General features: G+C 40.9%; 3 protein-coding genes across 3 annotated transcripts; 2 read left to right on the forward strand and 1 right to left on the reverse strand.

Moving 5' to 3' along the window:
* The first annotated feature begins 1,584 nt into the window (after positions 1–1,584).
* On the forward strand, positions 1,585–2,502 carry LOC105249969. The gene has a single exon (XM_011255794.2). The coding sequence runs from the start codon at positions 1,585–1,587 to the stop codon at positions 2,500–2,502; it is 918 nt and encodes a 305-aa protein (XP_011254096.2).
* Positions 2,503–9,957: 7,455 nt separating this feature from the next.
* On the forward strand, positions 9,958–10,955 carry LOC112637949 (putative nuclease HARBI1). The gene is made up of 3 exons (XM_025408713.1): positions 9,958–10,088; positions 10,154–10,697; positions 10,765–10,955. The coding sequence occupies exons 1-3, from the start codon at positions 10,046–10,048 to the stop codon at positions 10,772–10,774; spliced, it is 597 nt and encodes a 198-aa protein (XP_025264498.1). The 5' UTR covers positions 9,958–10,045; the 3' UTR covers positions 10,775–10,955.
* A 718-nt stretch (positions 10,956–11,673) lies between these two features.
* Positions 11,674–12,549, reverse strand: LOC112637951. The gene is made up of 4 exons (XM_025408715.1): positions 12,498–12,549; positions 12,122–12,410; positions 11,828–12,015; positions 11,674–11,764 (listed from the first exon to the last, which is right to left on the reverse strand). Exons 2-4 carry the CDS (start codon positions 12,405–12,407, stop codon positions 11,741–11,743), a joined length of 498 nt encoding a protein of 165 aa, XP_025264500.1. The 5' UTR covers positions 12,408–12,410; positions 12,498–12,549; the 3' UTR covers positions 11,674–11,740.
* Between the last annotated feature and the right edge of the window lie 3,063 nt (positions 12,550–15,612).

Genomic DNA, 15,612 nt, shown 5'->3' on the forward strand with positions numbered 1-15,612 from the left:
GCAATAGGTGTAGACGAAAAGTGTAGATGTATCGCGGGTTGCGGAAAACAGGCGCGGCGGTACTGATAGTCGCGGCCGACCCAGATACACTCCCTGCACACGAAAGTGTAGGTATCCGGGCGACGGATAGCCTAGCGCAGTGGAAAGTGTAGATAGTGTAGATAAAAAGTGCGGATGTACGAAAAGTTGCATCTGGAAGGCGCAATCGAGCAAGCGGTTGCGGATAACACCGAAACACGCTAGGAACCGAAAAGTGTGAGCATCCGAACGCCGGATAAGACAGAAAAACATAAAACGTAAGAAGTGTACATAAAAGTGCGAAGACAAGCGAAGGACGCGATCCGAGCGCAGATGTACGAAGAATGTAAATAGATATAAGGAAAGAACTCCCGGACAATCGTCTCCGAGGTGTTGGACGTAGCGCACACCCGGAAACGTATCTAGTTAAGCGGTAGAATTAAGAAAAGTGCACGAAAGTGTATAGCGGTGCACTTGCGGCGGAAGCCATGATTCAGGCGCCAGCGAAAGATGGGCGGCGCTTGTCCGAAGAGTGGGAACGGCCCAAGAGTGGGGAGGCAATATAAAAGACCGTGCGGAGCGTCGCTCTGGGCCAGTCTCGCCGGACTTTTTCCCGAACAATAAACTGCGAATAGTTTACGCGAGTGTGATAGTATATCGCGAGAGGAAATTTCCACAGCGGTAATTAATTAAGAATAACGTTAATTGATTTACTAAGGCGTGCGAGTAGTGTCCGTCTTCGAGGACGTTAAACCGTTTAAGTTAATATAACTAAATCGCGAGTAAAGCGAATGTATTCTTTGTTTAATTATATATTAATTATTATTTTTTAACGAAGAAACGTGTCGTTCTTGCGAAACCCGATTCCCGAATATCCTTGCGTTCCCGCGGAATAAATCGGTCGTGAAACCGGCTCGTGGGTGACGAACGGAAGAAAGGATCCGGAAAACGAAGGTCGACGTACACGCGAAACGTCGCGGGCAAGCAGCGTTCGCGTTTGAATACGCGAACAACGCGAACATTAAATCGACGCGGAATCCGCAGTGCGGTTTGGCGGCGTCGTCCCGACAAAGAGAAAACCAGTGTCGGAACGCGGTTCTTTGTGACGAGTGTAACAAAGGCCTCTTTAGATTGTCGTACGCGTAGCGGCGACAAGGGTATCGAATTACCCTTTGTTTCGGGTACCGTGCTAAAGTGTGGTAACGGCTGACGCAACGACGCAGCCACTGCGCAACAAAGGTACACGGAAAATCCCACGCAGTGACGCTCAACCGGCGGATCCTCGTAAGACAGGGGCTCTCAACCGGTGGATCCTCGGACCATAGGGGTGCTCAACTGGCGGATCCGCGTAGCCAGTGCGACTCAACTGGCGGATCTAGGGACAAACCTTGCTCGTTGGCGGTTAAACGAGCTGGCGACCGTAACATCATCAAGGTAGGAACCTCAGTAAACCTCTTTAAACGTTGACTCTCTCCACGCGTCCGGTCACAATCGCACTTCACTCGACTTGTCGTCCTGTCCTGCCACCGTCGCTCCCTCCATGGCGGCGTTCAACTCACGCTCGGGATGGTTCGGCAGCATTACTGGATACCACAGGGCCGCGCGCTGGTGAAGCGGGTCCTCCGCCAGTGCGTGACGTGCGTCCGTTGGCGGGCGGCGACTCCTCAGCAACTGATGGGCGACCTCCCGCCGGAACGAGTTACTCCCAGCCGACCCTTCCTCAATATGGGGGTCGATTACGCCGGACCCGTGCAGCTCAGGACCACCCGAGGACACCGAGCATACAAGGCATTCATCGCCGTCTTTGTATGCCTCAGCACTAGGGCCGTCCATCTAGAAGTCGCGTTCGATTACACGGCCGAAGCATTTCTAGCAGCGTTGCAGCGATTTACGTCCCGCCGAGGGCTATGCCACACCCTGTGGAGCGACTGCGGGACCAACTTCGTGGGAGCGGATGCTCAGCTGAGGCAACTCTTCTCAGCTAGTAGTCCGAACCAGCGGAGAGTCGGCGAGCAGCTCGCCAGCGAGGGAATCCGATGGCGCTTCAGCCCACCGTCCGCTCCGCACTTCGGGGGAATCTGGGAAGCCGCCGTCAAGTCCCTGAAGCACCATTTGCGCCGGACTATAGGAGATGCCACGCTAACGTTCGAGGAGATGACCACCCTCCTCACGCAGGTAGAAGCGTGCCTCAATTCTCGTCCCCTCCAGGCTCTAACAGACGACGCCGAGGATCTTTCCGCCTTGACGCCCGGGCACTTCCTCATAGGCTCCGCCCTCACTGCTGTGCCCGAACCTACACAATCGGATTCCCCGCCGAGCCATCTGAGCCATCTGGCAGATGTTGCAGCGGATGCGGGACCACTTCTGGGAACGTTGGTCACGAGAGTACCTCCACAACCTTCATCACAGGCCGAAATGGCAGGAGGCAAGCTTCGAGATCGGGCGATTGTGCCTCGTACGGAACGAGAACCCGGTGGCCGCTAGCGCGAATCGTGAACACACACCCCGGAGAAGACAGACAGATGCGCGTCGTCACCGTCCGAACAGCGAGCTCACAATTAAAGCGGCCGATTACGAAGCTCGTCCTCTTGCCAGTTTGCGTGGCTAATGCGACGAGGAACAACGACTGACAGCACTCAAATGCTGCGAAAAGATTGTTAAAATAGCCTTCATTTTTTAGCCTCTGAATCTATAAATTTATTAAAAACCATTCTATCAGTTTGTTCACTATACACCATGAAAAACAAAATGTTAATAATTTAGTTTATATAACAGGTATTGACAATATACATAATTACCGGCGCTGGATTCATGTAGCTGACTGAGCCTCGAATCAGTCTCGCGTCGTGATTCCCACATACTTGTTAACCCACGTTCACTTATTCAAAAAAAATATGTCTCTTATTCATTCTTTTCCCGAAGCTTCGGCAAGGCGGGCGGGATGTTCGAAATGCATCGAGCATCAAAGAATAAAAAAAAAATGATTACTCTGAAGTCCAAGGGGAGAGTCGAGGGCCCGACCGTACATTCGGCGCCCCTGGCCGCCGTTAAATCCGACAGCTCTTTGTCTGTGCGAAACTCAAAACAACGCTCGCCCTTCTGGAAAAATCTAAGATTAATAAATAACAAGCCACACAGTTAAATTTAAACGGTTTTAGTAACTAGCGAGCTCTCGAGAAATCGCGACCTTTCCCGAGTATAAATTGACGCACTCGAAGAACTGGGCTTTTGTCAAAAAGTTGTAACGGCTAGGCCGTTACTAGCGCACGACACAGCGCGGCGCCATTTTTGGCGCCAAGCGCCGCCGATTGAGCACCTCGACCGAGCCGCGGAATTGGGAGCCGCGGACTGAGAGTCACGTCCTGCCCCACTACTACGCGCATGACCGCGTGAGGATATCGAGTGGGGGTAGCTAGCCGGGTATATAAGGCGGCCGCTCCGGCAGACCGGTACCTATTCCTGTCCCGACTCTCGGGACGCTAGAAGCCACAGGGCGCACCCTGGGCATTCGAAGCCTACCGAACTCCTCTTCCGTCCTTGCTTCTGGTCCAGAGCACGGCCTCAGCCGTGCCCAGTCGGCTGTATCCGACGTCCAGAAGCCCTCCGTCAAGCCACGGACGATCCAGTCCAGGGTACGGGGCTCTCGTATTCGGTCGGTTGCAACCGACGTCTGGAATTGTCCGGCTTACTTCCGACCTGCTCTCCGTCGAGCCACGGACGACCCGGTCCAGGGTACGGGGCTCCCGTACTCGGTCGGTCTCAACCGACGTCCGGACTTGTCCGGCTCGCATCCTGGCATCCGTATAGCCGTTTTCACGGCTCCTGGAACAATTAGCCGTTTTCACGGCTCCTGGAACAACTAGCCGTTTTCACGGCTCTTGGAACAACTAGCCGTTTTCACGGCTCCGGTAACAACGGGCCCCTCTTACGGTTCCCCCCCCCCCCGGCTACGTGGACGAGCTCCGCACCGGAGGAACGACCGCCGCCGTAACTCCTGGAGGACAGCCGGATCCACGGTACCCGAAGAGACCACCGCAGCTCCCAGAGGACGACCGGATCCACGCTGCCCGGACAACGACCGCCCCCCCCCCCCACCGTTCAGCATATCTCACGGCCCTCCGCGGAATAACACTGTCGCGAAATAAACTGTTCTTTCTTTCTTTCTTTTTCTCCTCCTACCAGATCCTCAACCGACCTTTCGTCACGGTCGCCCGTCAACTGCTCGTCCGTCGTCCGCGTGTTTATTCTGGGGGGTCCTGTTTAATTCCCCTGGTCTAGAGCCCGGTTGCTACCGGGCCCGGTCGGTTGCTACCGACGTCCAGTATCCCGACGTACCACGGGGCACCCGTGTACGTCATCCGGAGGACAGGTTCTCCTGTCCTCAGCCGACCTCGGTTGGTTGCTACCGACGTCCAGTATCCCGACGTACCACGGGGCACCCGTGTACGTCATCCGGAGGACAGGTTCTCCTGTCCTCAGCCGACCTCGGTTGGCAGACCCTGTTAGGCCCGCGTCCGTGCTATACCGCACGCGACCTCTCTGGTTTCTCCGCGATCGGCGTTCGAAAGAACCGTCCGCGCATTTGTAGCATAGACTTTGTAAATATCTCGATTAGTATTAGGTCATACCCGTTAGCTCTTAGATTTAATATAATTGAAGCCGCATCCGCAGCTCCGTCGCGACTTCCTGTAAATAATAAGCGTAGCATACTTGTACGGGTCTACCGCCCGAAACTCTCATCTATCTGTTCTTTTCTTAAATAAACATATTTTCGCCCAGAACTGTGTGGTGCTTTGCGAGCCTGAGCCTCCCCTTCTCCCGAACCCTGATTCCGGCGAGCCGATCCGCGGCATCGGGAAAGGTGCTCCGTTACAAAGTAATCGACTCTAATAGACGCTCAGTCCGTTGCTCGCGACATCGAAACTCCGTGCGAATTATCGTTTAGCCTCTCGTAGTTAATTGAACGCTCCGTTTATTTGAGAATTACAATCTCAGTTGAACAATTCAAGACTATCTGATCTCTCTCATTCTCGCGTCGCGCTCGCTCCTCGCAAATATCTTCGCATTACTGCGAACAAAAAGACTTATCAGCGAGTAGCGACGCGTTATTTCTGGTCGCGTATGTTTAAGGAAATCGCCAATTATGTTCGACATTGTGACATCTCTCAGAGGACGAAGGTAGAACAAAATGTGCCGATGGGTTTAATGGGACGCCGAGCTGTCGAAACTCCGTGGACGGTAGTAGCAGCGGATATTATGGGTCTTTTTCCGTCGAGTAAAAGTGGTAACGCGTACATTTTGGTAATACAAGATCTGTTTACGAAGTGGATTAAATGTAGCCCACTCCGAAACGCGACGGGCAAAAAGATCCGCGAGCTCTTGAACGAATTAATTGTGAATTGTTGGGGCGCGCCGCGAGTACTCTTAACGGATAACGGCACGGAATTTATGAATCGCGAATTACAGGCATTTGCGGAAGAGCATGGTGTAGTTCATACTACCGTACCTCCGTACCATCCTAAGGCGAATCCGGTAGAACGCGTTAATAGAATACTTAAAACAATGATTACGGCATTTCTCGAACACGATCATCGCGAATGGGATATAAACTTGGCTGAGTTCAGGTTCGCGTATAACACGGCGTACCATACTTCCTTACAAGCTACTCCGGCGTTCTTAAATTCCGGCAGAGAATCTCAACCGGTTAAAACCGTGCGTGGAAGGCACGAGCCAGCTGTCGAAGTCGAGGAAACGAATCCCGAAAATTGGGAAGAGCGCATGGAGAGAATACAGGCTTTGCGAAATTGGGTAGTAGAAAACTTAGAGGCTGCGCATAGTAAACAGGCGCATTATTATAATTTGCGTAGACGAGATCACCGTTTTGCGATTGGCGAACAAGTTCTGAAGCGGCAGCATGTGTTGTCGTCAGCCGCTCAGAATATTTCGGTGAAATTAGCGACTACGTACCACGGTACGTTTACTATCGCGAAAATGTTGTCGCCGATAGTGTGCGAGTTGCATGATAGCGCTCAGAGATCGATAGGCAAAGTACATATTAAGGACTTAAAACCGTATAATGCTCCACCGGACCCTCCAGACGTTTAAAATTGGATATTTGCGTTTGAGCAACACCACTTTTAGTGAATCAGATCGCGAACGTCGCACGGGACGACCCGCGACAAACGAGACCGCGAGCCCCAATGAGAGACGACATCGCGAATCAAATTCGTGAAAGGCGATGACAGATCGCACCTCGTTTGGATTAGTGAAAAATTTCGGTAATTTTTTTTGTGTTACATTTTGTGTTCGTGTCTTCCTCGGCTCCGGGGACTTTGGTCGCCCGAACGTGTACGAGCGGACGAAGGTAGCGTCCGATTAGTGGCCATGATGCGTGACCGAAGCCGATATGTTCTCTCCTGGCATGGGAGGGTGTGACGTTGGCGCAGCCATGATGATAAGATCCGATCGCAGACTGATGTCGATCGTCAAACATCTCAATCTTTTATATTTTTCTTCATGTGCAATGGAGGGGATATTTGCTGACCTATGTAATTTTGCGGACTACATTAGTCAATGGATTATATTCGACAATCCGATCATGCAAGATGAGACAATAGGCGGTAGTATTCGCCGGTATATTTTCCCTGCACACAAACTCTATTCTCACGTCCACGGTAGCAGTTTTGACAGACTCGTTTTGTCGCGAGCAATCAATGATCGCTAGAGGACCGCAATGTAGAAATTTTGGAATGGTTAATAGCGCGGCGCTATTATCACATCCGTAATAAGATTTGCGAAAACGAGAGTACATGTCGAATAGGACGGCAAATCTATTTTTTTCAAAATCTAAATTTAAATCATCGTAGGGTTAAAATTCCGAGTTTAAATAGAGTTTAACGTTGGTCAATTTGCAGTTATCGAACAATGTAACATCTTGCGACAACGAATTCTTTTTACCAGTTTGCAGTGCAAAGATCACGTATCGCGATTTCTCTAGCTGGGAGGCGGCTTTCACGGTCCACGAATGTTTAGTCGTGCTATGTAACAGAGGAAATTCGTATAAATCCCAAGATCGGAAACTCATGTTCAAGTATCGTCCGCTTTCCAACATTCGCAACATTGATAATTTATTAATCTCGTTCAATATTACATGAGGCATACGCCACTGTATCTTGAGTAATTCAATCTCAGCTTCCGACGACGGATGTCCGAATAGACAATTATTATCGTTGCGCGAACGTATCAAAATCAATTCGTGACGAGCCTTAATCACAACGCGTTTATAATCTTCACAAAATTCCAGCAACATGTTGAGCAGCACGCAAAAGTTGAAATAATTTTTGTCACCGTTGTACGTCAAATCCCACGATGCATTCTTCAAGTTTATACTTTTCTGGTGCGTTAGAGAGACATAATTTTTGAGCGTCGATGTTATTCCAACATTTCTGTTGCGATCAATCTCTACTCCGTCGAGTTCGTATCGAAGCTCATCAAACATGAATGCGACGCAATTGTTTCCCAATACGACCTTCATTTCATCACTTATACCATATACGCAGCGCCTGCAGAATAGCAACCTCTTATACTTTCAAAGCGCCTGCAAGACTTCAACCCTTTTTCTACATGGGATGGTAAAGTCACTTCCTACTTTACCGACCAATAATAAAATGATAATATAGAAAATTCCTACCTTACCGACTGACGATAAAACAGATTTCTTTACCGACCGATGGTAACATACCGGCTTTTTCTTTTACCGACACTTTACTACCTTACCGACCGATGGTAACATACCGACTTTTTTCTTACCGACACTTTACTATCTTACCGACCGATGGTAACTTACCAACCTAACGACTTACCGACCTACCAGTTACCGACGTTTTACCAGGAGCATACCTTTTATATGAATATGCTGCCCTGATACTTTAAAATTTTTAAACTTTAATTTTCAAAGATATTAACCAATAAACATATATATATTTATATATATTCTTTCACTAGGAGCATGCCTCTTTCATATACATGCTATCCTAATACTTTAAATTTATTCAAACTCAAAAGTTATCGACGTACTAACTTACCGACTTACCGACGTATACCTCTTATACGAATATACTATCCTGATACATTGTAAATCTTTAAAACCAAATTCTGAGGACCACAGCCGAATATTTACACATATTCTTACATGGTCCTATGTATTTTCGACTCCCTAATCCACAGGGAGGTCCAAAAGCTAAATTCCATTATTCTTATAAATTTTGAAGTCTTGTCGGTAAAACATATTTCTTATACGTACATATACTATAGATACTTTTATTTAACAGTCTACATATACTGTATACGCGTTACTAAATACGCATATTCATACTGTTTATAACAAAGATTCGACCATGAGCTCATCCGTTTAAATAATTTATAATAATTTAAAGATAAGCCGCGCGACATTTCGACGCCAAAAATGTAATACGAGTATTTAAGAATGACCCTGAAGACATCCGGTGCGACGATTTGGCGACGCAAATTTATTTTAGCCGAAGGACCTGTCACATAAATTATACGATAAAATATCAAATGTCACTGATAACCTTCAGGAAAAATATGAAGTATCAGAAGAATTGTTGCCAAAAGTGATTCATCGATGACTCATCGCATCCGGTTGCATCAGATTTTTTCTACTTCCTGATTGGCTACTCTACTTCCCCCACCACCTCAAGACCCAAAAACGGGGACCCACCATCGTTCAACCGCCTACGCAAAGTTGCGCACGCATCCAATTTTAAGAGGGGAACCAATCATCGGAGACTCCGCCCTGCGAAAAGGAACCTGCTCCCACTCAGCGAAAATTGCCCAAAAAGTAGGAATCCTAGTATAAAAACCCATGCAGAGCGACTCTCTTCGCATTTGACACACAGTTCTTTCAACGTATAACCTCCACGCAGTCACGAGTATTTACTTTTGAGCCGAAAAGGACTTAGTCCGAGAACTGTCAAATCTTTGTCTCTTTATATTTAAGAACAAAGCAAATAAAGTATATTTTAAATCCATCTGTGTCTCTTGCCACTGGCTCCCTCAATTCTCCTACAGCGACGTCACCGAGGTAGACTGTCCTCCCTGGAGATCTTCAATTCTACTCTTCAGTACTCATTGGTAAGTACTTATTTCTTTTATTTTACATACTTCTCTATTCTCGTGATTTGCAACGATATTCTACTACATTTACTATCCTTTTACTACGATCTACTACGATCAATTGTTGCATCTATGCCTCATAGGTCCGGTTTCACCAACGTGATTTAATCTAATCGGTCGATTAAATTGGTCACCAGAATTGCCAATAACAAGACTTTAAAAACGAACGTGTTCCTAACCTATTCTTGTCGCGTATACGCAAGCATTATAACCGTGAAAGTGGGAATAAGGGTTGAATTATCATATAAAATGAATTATATATTTGATATAATTAATAATTACGAGAATATTAACAACGTTATGGATTTCTTAGACTACGACGAATACGATGATATTCCTGAATATGATGATAATCCTGAAAGAAATGCAAGAAGAGAACGTATATTTCAACCACGTATTAATTATTTTGACGTTTTGAATGACAAACTTTTCGAAGAAAGATTTAGGATATCAAAACCGGTCTTCACAATGATTCTAGAAAGAATTGAACATGTAATACGACATGCCAGCGATCGGTATGTACATTTATAATGTTTAAATTATAATTATATTTTGGAGATACTTTAATATTATGTTATACATTAACAGGAATAATCCTATTCTTCCTGAGATCCAATTAATGGTTGCCTTAAGATTTTATGCAAGTGCATCTTTCTATATGGTTATTGGTGATTTTTCTGGAATTAGCAGAGCTAGTGTCCACAGAATTGTGCATCGTGTGTCTAATGCTATTGCTGCATTAAAAGATGAATACATAAAGCTCCCTTCCACACATCAGGAAATTGTAGAAAATGAAGCACAATTTTTTAAAATAGCTAAATTTATCCATGTGATGGGATGTATAGATTGTACACATATAAAGATCCAATCATGTGGTAAGAACATTTGTACTATAGTATATAAACGTTTGTATTTTGTACAATGTTTCTTTGTTTTCTAGGAGGAGAAGATGGTGAAGTATATCGCAACAGAAAGGGATACTTTTCTATAAACACACAAGTAGTCATAAATGCAAAGCTTGAAATTATAGATATAGTTGCTCGTTGGCCAGGATCTGCACACGACTCAACTATTTTTGACCATTCAAGAATTAAAATTTTACTTGAAATGGGCAGATTCGGCGACAGTGTACTCCTCGGAGATTCTGGATATCCAACTTTGCCATATTTAATGACTCCTTTATTAAATTCCACAACAGCAGCAGAGCATCTATATAATGAATCTCAGATTCGAACTCGTTCAACAGTTGAACGATGTTTCGGGATGTGGAAACGAAAATTTCCTGTATTAGCGATTGGAATGCGTTTTAACAGGATTGAAAAGGCACTTGTTGTTATTGTAGCAACAACTGTTCTACACAACGCTTCCATACGAGAAAGATTTGAAAATCCAAATGTTGATGCATATAATGCTATCCAACAATTGCACAATGCTATAAATATTCATGATCAGCGGCAAAATTTATTTCTGGACTATTTTCATAGGTAATATGCATTTATTATTAAAAATAATGCAATTGAGGCATTTTAATCAACACTTCAATAATTTCAGATTAATTTAAACCGTATTATAAGATACTTAAGTCTCAAGGCAGCACTGGATCAATACATGTGAAATATGATAGCAAGTATAGTGCTCTCTCAGAGTTAATAACAGAACGCAATAATAAGAGTATTTTCCACTATCTTAGAATAAGTAATAACTAAAACTAAATAATAAAATAATATGTATGGCGTTTCCATTTTTACAAAAATAAATACATGTTTAACGCATTCTTAGTGTTTCTTGACATACGTATGTTACTAGGTTAATAGAACAAAAAATTAATCTATATAAATAAACATAAATAAGCAAACAAAAACATTTACGTAAAGAATATTTTATGTAAAAAAAGTAACTTAAATTTCTCAAATAATGAACCTCATGTAAAGACTAATACTAGTACTTAAAATATTTTAATACAGTCTTATATTAAAGCTAATTGTATCGTGAAACTATTTTAAGACTGTTACTTATAAGATTGACTCATGGTTTTCAACCATATAAAAGGAAAAGTTCTAATTAAAATATACTTAATTTTATAAAGAAATAAATCTAAAGAAATATATTGCGAAAAATAAAGTTTAGCACTTTGGTTTAAGTTTACAGAAATAAGTACCTCTACTTTTCCTCTTTTTATGTTTCCTTTGTAAGTGACGTTTTTAATATTTTCACTTTTAGCTGCTCTTGTTCTAATTTCTGTTTCAATATTTCAACTTCGTAGATATTTTTTACTTCTATACTTGATTTTAAAGTGTTTGTTAAGTCAATTTTTGCTTTTTCTAATTCACAGCTTTCTTGATATCTTCGTTTCTTACATCTTTCTTCTATTGATGTCACCACATTTTCTTTTACAGGAAGACTTTTCTCTGAATTAATACTGTTACTTGAAGAACAACTGTCCTGTAAAGAACGACTTTCCTTTAAAGGAGTACTTATTTTCGATCATAAATTTTTAATACTGCAACCCTGCCAGTTTTTAATATTATCATTTTTCTGCAAATACTGAAAACTTAAAGCATATAAATTACTGAAAATTCGTATACATTGCATATCTTAGTAACAGTTTACTTACTGTAAACACTTCAACTGAATGATCACAACTACTGTCATCTTGTAATAATTCCTCGACATTAGCGTTTTCATTAATTGTAATAGCATCAGAATCAAACGGATTGCATAATCCAGATACTGCGGCTTTTGTCATCATTTCTCGAACTTTTTCTAATAAAGGATTTGGTTTTATACTTGGAAGACCTCCACCTACAAATAAAATAAGGATTTAATCTACATAGCTAATACAATACAAAAAATACAATACAAAAAAATAAAAAATACAAAAACAATACAATATAATAAAAACTTTTACCTGTTTTATACAATTCTCTCTGTAGCTGTGCACAATATTTTTTGGTGTCTCTTTTTAAATTATCCCAACACAGACGTAAACATCGTTCTGTTCGTTGCTGTATTTCTGGTTTATTTTTATTAAAATTTATAGTTACGTTGGCCCATGCTTCTTCTTTTTCTCTATTACTCGTCATATTAGTTACTTTATTTTCAATTATATGATGATATGTTGATAATTCTTTTACCAGTTGTAATTTTTCATCTTTGGTAAAATTTTTGCCTCGTACTTTATTTCCCTTGTCCATTTTCTGAAAGTATAATTTTTTTATGAAAAATATAATACTTATAATTTATAATTACGTATACTTTTAACTGCAGTTATTCATTTTACATACTTTGTTATTATTATCTTCTCTCCGGCAATACACGGTTCTTCACAGCAAGTCGCCATCCACGGACCTTGCTTCACAGAAAGAAAATAGGTTACGATCAGTTTTATTATGTTCAGCAGTTGGCAACTCTGACAGTTAATCGACCGATTAGATTAAATCACGTTGGTGAAACCGGGCCATATATTATTGATGTCTACTCTGAGATGCCTATATACAATTATAATTAAATAATTGAAATAATATTACAATTATACATCTGATATATAAAGATTTATTGAAGACATTATTATTAATAATTGAATCGTTAACGCAAAGCATTGAAGACTCATTAAAGAGCTTCATTATAAAAACGAATTAATAATCGCATTCAATTTCCGAACAGACTTCCTTAAGTACGTTCATGAAAATCACATATAATGGTAGTATGTCTGTCTTTCTTTATCACTAGATTCTCAGCGCGAGATTCAAACGAATATTATTAAAGGAATTATTTTAATTATTTGATTGAAAGCTAAGCTAGCTAACACGGTATTTATCCTTCCATTTTCCAGTACCTCTGTATTCTTTCAGCATTATAACAAACGCAATAAAAAGAAATCTATTTTCCTATCTACTGAAAGTCCAGAAATTTCCATGAACCTACATATATTTTTCATGTATAATATATATGGAATTGGGGAACCTGCCATTTTGTTTTACCATATTTCACGGCAGTCCGCCATTTTGTGAACCACTTTCAATAGTGCATCGCATATTCTTATTGAAGCAATTTGCCAATGAATTAATTCACTTTTATTGACTTTATTATGTTATTTCATTTTAACAATTAATTAATTTATTTTATTTAAATTTATATTTGTATGACTCATCATATAATTTATTGAAATATTCTGTTAACGAACACCTACCGTATGACTCATCATTGTATGACTCATCGTCGTATGACTCATCATATAATTTATTGAAATATTATGTTAACGAACATCTGCCGTATGACTCATCATTGTATGACTCATCATAAAATTTATTATAACATAATTAAATTCATTTATTAAATTTAAATATTTTATTGAATTGAACATTTGGCAATTTGAATTATTTTATTTAAATTATTATATGAAATACTTTATTCAAATTAATTGATATCTTGTATCAATACGATTTTTATTTCATGATCTGTTGCCGCATCTGCGCGATATTTTATTGCTGCATCTGCGCAATTCTATTTAAATTATTTGCGATGATACATAATTAACATGTTTTTTTATATGATCTTCTCTCTCTAATTTACTGGACTGCTTCATCTTTCTCTGATCTGCTATATGCGTATAAATATTTATTTGCGATAATACGACATTCTATCGTAATATTCATTTTTAACAGGTTCCACTTAACATCAGCAATCGTGAGTATTCGTCATACATCCCCATGAATAAATATCTGAATTCTAAATGACAATTTACTCTTAGATGGTTAGAGTCCGGCAGCGCAACTCAAATAATAATAGATCCCTTATTCCTATGCGGAATTCGGGCGTGCAGAGACGCTCCCTCTTACGCGAATCAACCATTAGCCATCCGTCAGCCGACGCAGGAATCACCATAGAAATTGTCCAAGCAAGCGAAGATAATACAGTTACCCTTATTGAAAGTCCCCCTGCTCTCCCTACTACATCAGAGATTCTCCCAGACTACCAAGAATCAGAGCCTGAGGAAGAAGACGTAGAAATAATCAACGACGACCACAGTGACAGCTTCTTCCTGGAAATTAACATTGAACAGCCACACGTACAAATACCTGTGGAAGCATTTCTCGCATGAGAACGAGAGGCAGAGATCAGACGGACTCCAGGTACGCACGATAAACAGACGCAGTGCGCTGAAATCTCCCTTTCCCCTAGTCATTCGCCTGCATATGCTAGAGAATACTCACCAGTTCTTAATTCGCACCACAGATGATATCTTCTCCCAGAAGAAGACCCCGAGCAAACATTAAATGATATTTTCTACGGCATAGACGAAGTAGATTGAGAACCTCCATTTTGCATTATACTAAATACCTACGACCAAAGAAAGAAGTCCAAAGAGTAAAAATGTATTAAAGGATACTAAATATATGCATATGATTATTGCAATGTATATGATTGTTCATATTTTCAATTCGATTTTTTATAATAGATATATTACAATTCATTTAATATTATTTTTCTTTTAATATTGAAAATAAAAAAGAAATATGTCTATTTTATAGTAAAAATTTTTATTCAGTTGGCGCAACTTTTTAATATTATTTGTATGAAATTAAAACAATTATTTTGTACAATTTTTTTTAGTTAAATTATTTTAAGTTTTTATTTTGAATTAGCGTAATGTTTGGATATCATTATTTTTCTAGGATATAATGTAAAAAATTATATCAGCTATTTTGTATAACTTTTTTTGGTTAAAGTATTTTTATAAGTTTTTATTTTCACTTAGCGCAATTTTTTTGATATCATTATTTTTGTAGGATATACAATACAGTAGTTTTTTACAGTTAATAATACACTATTTTGCAAATACATATACTGTTTTTTACGCGAACTTAGCACTTTTTTTACTTTTTTTTTAAAAGGGTAATTTTTTACGGATATCACTCTTTTTTGTACTATATGTTAAACATCTCTAAATAAATGAGCAAAGAACCCGCCATCACCCCCGTCATATTTCATTAAAATTAGACGGTCCTCTTTGCTTACTATATAGATATTCAGATCCTGCAAACTTCTTTGCTATTCTTATTGCAAAAATAACGGATAACTACAAATCAATATGTCATTAGAAACCGCACACCTCTTTTCTTTCAAAAACTAAGCATTTTAGAGGAAAATGTTTTTGACAAAAATTGTATGATTTTGAGGGAAACATAAGATGGTGTCATTAGTTTGACCTCGGATGGCATCGTTAAGGTCAGGTCAAGGACATCTTTAATTTCTTAAATGGAATCACATATTTTTTATTGCATATACTTATACCTTATGTCGAGAGTTTTCCAAAACACTATAATAAAGTATTTTTTCATTGAGTACTTTTCGATTTATAAGGCTTAAAATAATATCTTAATTTTATATAAACTATAA

This window comes from Camponotus floridanus, unplaced genomic scaffold, assembly GCF_003227725.1.
Source record: "Camponotus floridanus strain SB8 unplaced genomic scaffold, Cflo_v7.5 scaffold224, whole genome shotgun sequence".
NCBI classification, from domain to species: domain Eukaryota; kingdom Metazoa; phylum Arthropoda; class Insecta; order Hymenoptera; family Formicidae; genus Camponotus; species Camponotus floridanus.

What these genes read in the sequence shown, in the direction of transcription:
- LOC105249969 (XM_011255794.2), top strand. Translation starts at nt 1,585, where the DNA reads ATGGTTCGGCAGCATTACTGGATACCACAGGGCCGCGCGCTGGTGAAG.
- LOC112637949 (XM_025408713.1), top strand. Translation starts at nt 10,046, where the DNA reads ATGGGATGTATAGATTGTACACATATAAAGATCCAATCATGTG. An exon ending in TATAAAGATCCAATCATGTG is followed by an intron (nt 10,089 to 10,153) that starts GTAAGAACATTT and finishes TTTGTTTTCTAG; the next exon opens with GAGGAGAAGATGGTGAAGTA.
- LOC112637951 (XM_025408715.1), bottom strand. Translation starts at nt 12,407, where the DNA reads ATGGACAAGGGAAATAAAGTACGAGGCAAAAATTTTACCAAAGATGAA. An exon ending in GAGAGAATTGTATAAAACAG is followed by an intron (nt 12,016 to 12,121) that starts GTAAAAGTTTTT and finishes TTTTATTTGTAG; the next exon opens with GTGGAGGTCTTCCAAGTATA. An exon ending in ATTCAGTTGAAGTGTTTACA is followed by an intron (nt 11,765 to 11,827) that starts GTAAGTAAACTG and finishes ATATGCTTTAAG; the next exon opens with TTTTCAGTATTTGCAGAAAA.